Source organism: Paroedura picta, chromosome 5 (assembly GCF_049243985.1).
Source record: "Paroedura picta isolate Pp20150507F chromosome 5, Ppicta_v3.0, whole genome shotgun sequence".
NCBI classification, from domain to species: Eukaryota; Metazoa; Chordata; class Lepidosauria; order Squamata; family Gekkonidae; genus Paroedura; species Paroedura picta.
Genome location: NC_135373.1, coordinates 28,763,402 through 28,771,388, shown reverse-complemented (window position 1 = coordinate 28,771,388; position 7,987 = coordinate 28,763,402). Strand labels below are relative to the sequence as shown.

The 7,987-nt window shown below is 49.9% G+C and overlaps 1 protein-coding gene across 1 annotated transcript in view; it reads right to left on the bottom strand.

Annotated features, from left to right (window-relative positions):
- Positions 1–464: 464 nt before the first annotated feature.
- Positions 465–7,987, bottom strand: part of ATP4A (ATPase H+/K+ transporting subunit alpha) — a 30,826-nt gene continuing 23,303 nt past the window's right edge. Inside the window, exons 17-23 of the mRNA XM_077336936.1 lie at positions 7,361–7,515; positions 6,033–6,156; positions 5,169–5,314; positions 3,504–3,637; positions 2,770–2,871; positions 1,947–2,038; positions 465–1,010 (exon numbers count right to left, since the gene is read on the bottom strand). Of these exons, the coding sequence (XP_077193051.1) occupies positions 982–1,010; positions 1,947–2,038; positions 2,770–2,871; positions 3,504–3,637; positions 5,169–5,314; positions 6,033–6,156; positions 7,361–7,515 (782 nt within the window). The 3' untranslated portion in view covers positions 465–981. The remainder of the gene's footprint in view (positions 1,011–1,946; positions 2,039–2,769; positions 2,872–3,503; positions 3,638–5,168; positions 5,315–6,032; positions 6,157–7,360; positions 7,516–7,987) is intronic.

The window sequence follows — 7,987 nt, the reverse complement described above, 5'->3', positions numbered from 1 at the left end:
TCCCTGCCTTAGCCTGAGACTGGAAAGCTGCTGCCAATCTGAGTAGAGAGTCTGAAGTAGCATAAGGCAGGTTTCGCGTATTTGCGTGCCTATCAAGATTAGCACCTCGGAAGGCTGAGTCAACTTTGAGCCGGCTGCTGGGATCGAACTCCCAACCTCATGGGCAGAGCTTCAGACTGCATGTCAGCTGCTTTATCACCCTGCGCCACAAGAGGCTCTTACCCAGGTTGAGTACCCAGCTTGCTGGGGGGTAAACGGTAATGACTGGGGAAGGCACTGGCAAACCACCCCGTATTGAGTCTGCCAAGAAAATGCTAGAGGGCGTCACCCCAAGGGTCAGACGTGACTCGGTGCTTGCACAGGGGATAATTTTATCTTTGCCTAAAGATTAGCACAATTCCTAACCAAATTCAGCATCCAACCGCTCCCCCCCCCCCCAAGTTTCACATAAATAACTCAAAACCTTTTCGTACTTTACATAATTTATTCTGATTCTGCTACACAGGAGTAAGGGAAAGAGATTCTCTGGGTGCAAAAGCCCTGACGGCTGAAAATCTTGCTCGTCTCTCGGCTCTTGCTACTCTGATCCTTGTGGCTTTTATCAGCCATCTTTCTGATGGGGCTAACGTTTACCTCCATGACATTGAGGGTGAGAACCTTGGCCATTTTAAGAGCATTATGACATTCCCTTGTGGCAAAATTCTGTGCCAAATAGCAGCTTGTCCTTGGCAGGTGTGTCCCTGTGGAATCCGCCCTCCTGCCAGATCACGTTAGCTGTGGTTACCAGGATCCCTATTAATGGCTTGGTGAACAGCAAGTTCGTTCCCGGCAAGGTGCTGTGGCACAATGCTTTATCTGAAGACACAAGATGCAGAAAGCTTGGTTGATGAGGCTATTCCCCATCACTGTCATTTCTGGTTCTGGATGGTGCAATGAGAGCACAGTGAAGGAGGGGACGGCTCTTGGTAGAAAGCTCCATCTTTAATAGTAGAGTTCTTTGTCCCACCAACCTGTAGGGAGGGAGAATTAACCAAGTGAGATGGTAGCAAAAAAGTGGTGGCAATTAGCCTGGCTCATTGGTTCTTATATGCTGCTTTTCTCTATCCAAAGGAGTCTCAAAATGGCTTACAGTTGCCTTCCCATTCCTCTCCCCACAACAGACACCCTGTGAGGAAGGGGAGGCTGAGAGAGCCCTGATATTACTGAAGAAGAAGAGTTGGTTTTTACATGCTGCTTTTCTCTACCCAAAGGAGTCTCAAAGCGGCTTATAGTCGCCTTTCCTTTCCTCTCCCCGCAACAGACATCCTGTGAGGTGGGTGAGGCTGAGAGAGTCCCAATATTACTGCTCAGTCAGAACAGCTTTATCAGTGCTGTGGCTAGCCCAAGGTCACCCAGCTGGTTGCATGTGGAGGAGGAATCAAACCCAGCTCACCGGATTAGACGTCCATGCCCCTAACCACTACACCAAGCTGGTAGCCATTAATCTGTCTGTGGCTACAGAAAAGAGCAAGAATCCAGGAGCGCCTTAAAGACTTAACAAAATTTGTGGCAAGGTTGGGAGTTTTTGTGAGCTGGTGAATAGCACATTCTTTCCTTGTAAGGCACTGGCTCTGGCGACATATCTGCTTTATGAAAGCTCCTACCCTGCCACAAATTCTGTTAGTCTTTAAGGTGCTCCTGGTCTCTTGCTCTTTTTTACTGTTACCTCTTATGGCAATGTTAGATTGGGAGTATCTGATCTAGAGAAACCAAAGGGAACAAGTTTCATTGGGATACAAATAAATCAACAGGACTAAAGAAAAGATCAGACGTTCCCAGTGCTGTAAAAACAGAAATTGCAGGTGGGGTGGGAGTGGGGCTCCTTGTTTTGGCAGGGACTGTGGGTATTGGGGGGGGGGGGTTTGAAGGGATCACAGCCTTAGAGGGCCTGGCTTATGGCTACTTACTTCCCGGGTGCCTCCGGACTCCCAGCTTCCGGATCTCGTCATAGACAAAGATGAGAAGGCCGTAGGGCAGTGGCACCAGCCACCACTGGAATCTGGGTAAGATCCGGGAAAGGAAAGGTCATTTTGATGCCATGCTCCTAGGACGGTCTATTGACCTTGACGGTCATCAGCTTGGATTGACTGAAGCCAGCCTGAGTATCCCTTACTAGTTCTAATAGGATCCAACTTTCCATCTTTAAGTTTGGGTCCAATCAATGGAACAGGAGCTTCAGCCTCAGCCCTGGACTCCCCCCAGTGTCCAGCCCCTTCTGAAATGTCCTGTGGATGGTTTTTCTCCAGGTCATTTGGGGGACATTTGAAATCATGATGTCCTTCCTCTCGAAACACTCCTTAGCTTGAAGCTAGCCATAAACAGACTGCTGTGGAGTAAGAACTTTTGTGAGAGCTTTGATGGGCTCAAGGTCATCAAGTGATCTTCCATGGTAGAAGTGGGGGCTCTCTCAAGATCCTACTCCAGAGGTGGCCAGACTGGCTTTCCAGATGTCCATGGACTACAATTCCCATGAACCCCTCCCATCATGTCGGCAAGGGCTCATGAGAACTGTAGTCCATGGACATCTGGAGAGCCATCCCTTGCCACTATCTGCTTCTCTTCTTGAAAGGTCAGTGGACTCCAAGGAGATGTTCTGGGTCATTTTAGAGCTATTCAGTTGACAGAGACTGTGGGCTGTTCTCGATCTACAAGCCTACAAAGTCATCCAGCAGAGACTCCTTGAGAACTCGACTCCTTCCCAATGCAAAGGGGGTGCGAATAAGTCCTTACCGTATGGGCATGAAGTTGAAGATGTTGGGCATCCCGGGGCAGTAGCAGAGGAAGCAGCCTAGGCAGAGCTGGAAGACGATAGCGATCACCAGAACTTTGTTTCTGCAAAGGGAAGGACACAGGAAAGGGAAGAAGAGAGACACCAGGCTTAGTGGCTTCTGTCGAGTAGGGGGCAGACTTGAGAGTGAGGCTGCCGAGACACAAGGGCAAAGGAGGTCCCCTCTGCCTTGGGCCATCAAGGAAGTAACTCTTGCTCAGCCATAGATGGGATATTGCAAGCACACATTGAGTCATGGCCAGAAAAAAGGGGAAGGCTGGGTACATTGGGTGAGGAATCGATGTAGAGCCACCAGGTGGGTTAGAACTCATTCCTAGGTCACACTAGTTGGTTTGCCTCCTGAAAATGCAGGTTGGGGGCTGGACTAAAGAGGTCTCTCCAAGTTCCTCTGTGGTCCTACTCTGGTGCTTCCCCAGAAGTGCGGCTGGAAGCTGGAGAAACCAAGATGCACCCGTTTCTGGGGAACAGCCTGACATCCAGCCATATAAGCAGAAAAGCAAAGCCATGTTTGCTGTGCATGGGTTAGCAGCACACCAAAATATGAAGCCGGGCCACACTCGGCAGTGGAAACAATCAATGGGAGTTTGCATTAAAGGAGGCAAGGCAGAAAGGCTCTAGCCAGGGTGTGGCGAGGACACAAAAACGATCTGGCCCTGTCTGTTGGGCTCCCACCTACCGGAAGAATCCCTGTTGGAATACGGAGAGACGTCGTGTCTTGCGGATGAGCACGTCAGCGATCTGGCACATCTCAATGCTGATGAAGAAGACGGTGTAGCACGTGTATTCCTGGTAGAGGCGCTGCCCAAAGGTCTGCAAGAGAATAGCGTGGCCTGCGGTCATGTCTGAATGCTCAGCTTCATAGGCCCTCTCCCATTTCATCAGCCTAGGGCAACCTTTCTCTGCCTTCTTACGGTTGAGAAACCCCTGAAACAGGCTTCGGGCTTCCAGAAACCCCAGAGGTAGTGGGATCGTGCTGAATATAGTGGGAATTGTAGCTGTGTATATGCCCCTCTCCCCCTATGACACCTCTGCTTTCCTCTCTGTCCAGGCCCACAATTGGCCATTTTGGGAAAGAGAGGGTGGGTCAACATGACCATTTATGGTCATATCATCTGAGAAATGCTTAACAATTAAAAAAATTAACTCCCATCCATTCCAGAAATCCCTTGAAACCCTGGCTAGGGCCAGCAGTCCCCCGCACCGTCCCAGGAATAGAGGGTCCATTCTGCACCCTAAATGTCCTTTCTCAAACTCCTCTTCCCCAGGCTGGACATCCCCAAGTGTCTCATCAGGCTACACATTGCATTTCCTAAGCCCAAGATCTCCAACACAGTGCCTGCCAAGTAGATAGACACATTTATTTGAGTCAGCGACCAGTGCAAAATACAAACCAGTACAGTACAATATAGAGCCTCTTGTGGCGCAGGATGGTAAGGCAGCCAACATGCTGTCTGAAGCTCTGACCACGAGGCTAGGAGTGCAATCTGAGCAGCCAGCTCAAGGTTGACTTGGCCTTCCATCCTTCTGAGGTCAGTAAAATGAGTACCCAGATTGCTGCTGGGGGGTAAAATGGTAATGACTGGGGAAGGCACTGGCAAACCACCCCGTATTGAGTCTGCCATGAAAACACTAGAGGGCGTCACCCCAAGGGTCAGACGTGACTCGGTGCTTGCACAGGGGATACCTTTATTTTTGCATTACAATATAAGATTGATTAAAAATTCCAAAATACTTCCTATATTCAACAGATCTATCCAAACGCTTGTACACTGCTGAGTGTTTTTAGGAAGCAGGCGGGGCCAGGTAGGACTTTGGCCCAGCAAAGCTTCTGATTGGCTCCTGGAGATTGCCTCCCGGAGATTTGATTGGCTGCACAGGAGTTGCTTTGGTGCAAGGCTCTGCACTGTGCTACTGAAGTTAAGCTGCGGCAGCCCTTTCGTGGCCACTCCCACCATGCCATGCCTGCATTCCAAATGGGTTAGCCCTAGTAAGGACTCCAGAACTTGATGAGCTGAGAGCCAAAGTGGTAGCCGATACGCTGTAACTTGAGAATATTGGAAGTCTCACATTCACTGAAGAAGACACGGAATTGAGTGATTGAGTAACCCGGGAACCCGTTCTGATGGTGTACAAATGAGAACTGACTATTGAAAGAATAGATGAACATTTGATTTGACTTCACATGAGCCTGTGGAATTCCATTTCAGATCAGATTTGCATTTCAGATGTGCCTGCCGGCTCAAACAGGTTGGGAATCCTTGCCCTAAGCCAGTCCTGTCTACAAGGGACCTCCCGCTCATGTGTGACGGGGACTGCAGATCAGACCTGGCTCCTAACTCACCCACTCTTGCCCATAGCTGTCCTGGAGGTCCTGGAGATGGTCGTTCTCCCAGTCGGCTCGAAGGCCCACGCACTTCAGTGGGTACCAGCCCTCCTGGGCCATGGCGGTGAAGTAGTCGGTGAACCCTGCAAATGACTGGATGGCTCCTGTGGAAGATGTAAACACAGGCAGAAGAGGAAGAAGAGTTGGTTCTTATATGCTGCTTTTCTCTACCCGAAGGAGTCTCAAAGCGGCTTACATTTGCCTTCCCTTTCCTCTCCCCACAACAGGCACCCTGTGATGTGGGTGAGGCTGAGAGAGCCCTGATATCACTGCTCGGTCACAACAGCTTGATCAGTGCCGTGGCGAGCCCAAGGTCACCCAGATGGCTGCATGTGGGGGAGCAGGGAATCAAATCCGGCTCGCCAGATTAGAAGTCTGCACTCCTAACCACTACACCAAACTGGCTCTACACCAAACTTGGGGGGAAGAAATTGGAGGAGGAGAACAGCTGGGTTTTTGTACCCCGTTTTTTATTACCCGAAGGAGTCTCAAAGCAGCTCACAATCACCTACCCTCCTTCTCCCCACGACAGATATCAAAACCTCACTGCCTTCCTTCACCATCCTGGGGGGGAATTCCCAACAGAGGAAACATTTCCTCCATCCCCTCCTCCCTTTAACCACTAGTCCCTAGTCTTTATTGCCAGTTGCTTTAGGATGCTTAGGGCTGAGCCTGCACAGAGCAGGGGGTTGGACTAGATGGCCTGTATGGCCCCTTCCAACTCTATGATTCTATGATTTTATGATCCTGCGTTGAGCAGGGGGTTGGACTAGATGGCCTGAGTGGCCCCTTCCAACTCTATGATTCTGTGATTCTACGCACCAATTTGGAAGTAGGAATAGACAGCCAATGCTTCATTGACCAGACGGTCCCGTCGGGGGTTTCGTGGCTTCAGATGCATGATGTCACTTTCGGCCCTTTCGTAGGCCAGGGAAACTGAGGGGAACTGAAAGAGGAGAGGAGAAAACACCTTGGCTACCTTGCGAGAGGGAGGACATGGAAGACCAAGGGGGTGTTGGGTGGTTGCACCAACTCCATCCCAGCAAGAAGGCCACCAAGAGAGGTCCACGGAGGTCCCAAACAGCCACGCTTCAAAACCCAGTTCTTCAGCTGAATTCCAGCTTGCCAACCACAAGCAAGGAACACGGCGTTTGGCAAACCCTTTGGCTAGGCCCGAATGAATTTCAGTAAGATATTTGCACCATTGACATGCTTCCTTGCCTGCTGTGAAGCTTCTGCACTCGTCTGCTGCCCCCCTCAGATTTTAGAAAGGCGCATAGTTGAAAGGGTGGTGGTGGGGAAGCTTTGCGAAATCTTGAACTGAGACTTACTATTAGGATCTCTGTGTGCCACCTGTGTCTGTCCACGAAGCCTGCAAATTTGGCAACACTTTTTTTGCGATCGCTTCTCTGACAAAACCCACAGATGGAACAATTTAGCCAGTATCAGTCATTGAAAGGATGCACCCAAAAGCTTGGAAGGAATGCAATAGGAGTCAGTCACTTGATTGACTCAACTATAAGGAAGACGGGTGCCTCAAATCTCAATTGGCCACAGCTGCCACAAAATGCACCCATCTGACTCTTAAAAACCTGCTGCTATTACTTAGGTACAACACAGCTTGAGACAACCACTGACAACAACCAAGTAGAGGCTCAACATCAAGGTGGCCCACTAAGGTAAGTTCCAGCGAATCAGCTTTGTGTCACTCACTGCATGCCTCTTGTGGCGCAGAGTGGTAAGGCAGCCGTCTGAAAGCTTTGCCCATGAGGTTGGGAGTTCGATCCCAGCAGCCGGCTCAAGGTTGACTTCCATCCTTCCGAGGTGGGTAAAATGAGCACCCAGCTTGCTTGCTGGGGGGTAAACGGTAATGACTGGGGAAGGCACTGGCAAACCACCCTGTATTGAGTCTGCCATGAAAATGCTGGAGGGCGTCACCCCAAGGGTCAGACATGACCCAGTGCTTGCACAGGGGACACCTTTACCTTTACCTTTACTGCATGCCTAGCAGATACCTGCTAGTGATTCCCCAGTTATCGAACTGCTCTCCTTTCTGCATATCTCCCCTCTGCTCTTTCAAGGGTCACTGAACTCATTAAAAAACAAAACAACAACCCAGGGATAGCAATAGGAACCCGTTTGCCACTCACAATGTCCGTGCACAGCTCGATGAAGAGGATGGTGATGCAGCCGAGGGGGAGAGGGACGCTGACTGTGATGTAAATCAGGTACGGGGTCAGCTCGGGGATGTTCTTGGTGAGAGTGTAGGCAATGGATTTCTTGAGATTGTCAAAGATCAGGCGCCCTGCAGCAGAGGAAGACAGAGGGGCGTAACCAACCATTCCCCATGCTAGGCCAATCTCTGTCCCCCATCTTTTGCAATAGACTTGTGAGTCCCCTTTTGTGATTACGAGATCGCCCACGGTTGGTGGTCTTGCTTACGGGCCTGTTCAATCAACCATCTTTGAATGGCATGAGTGATAAAGAAACGGGGTCACAGTAGATCAGAATAAAACGGCACGTTGAAAGCGGAAAAGAACAACAACGCTAAAATTAGATCATCAGCGGCATCATAATCTATATGCATTAAAAAGATAGATGAGAATTATCCTATTGGCTGGTGGCAGAGGGCTTTCCATAGGAAACCGCTACAGATTCTGAAATCAATGAGTCTCTGTCTTCTAAAAGAAACCACACCTGGACTTCGTCAGCATGCACCGATCTTCTGCTCAACCATGGCGTAATAAGGGAATGTTCACGGGCAACTGAATGGATAG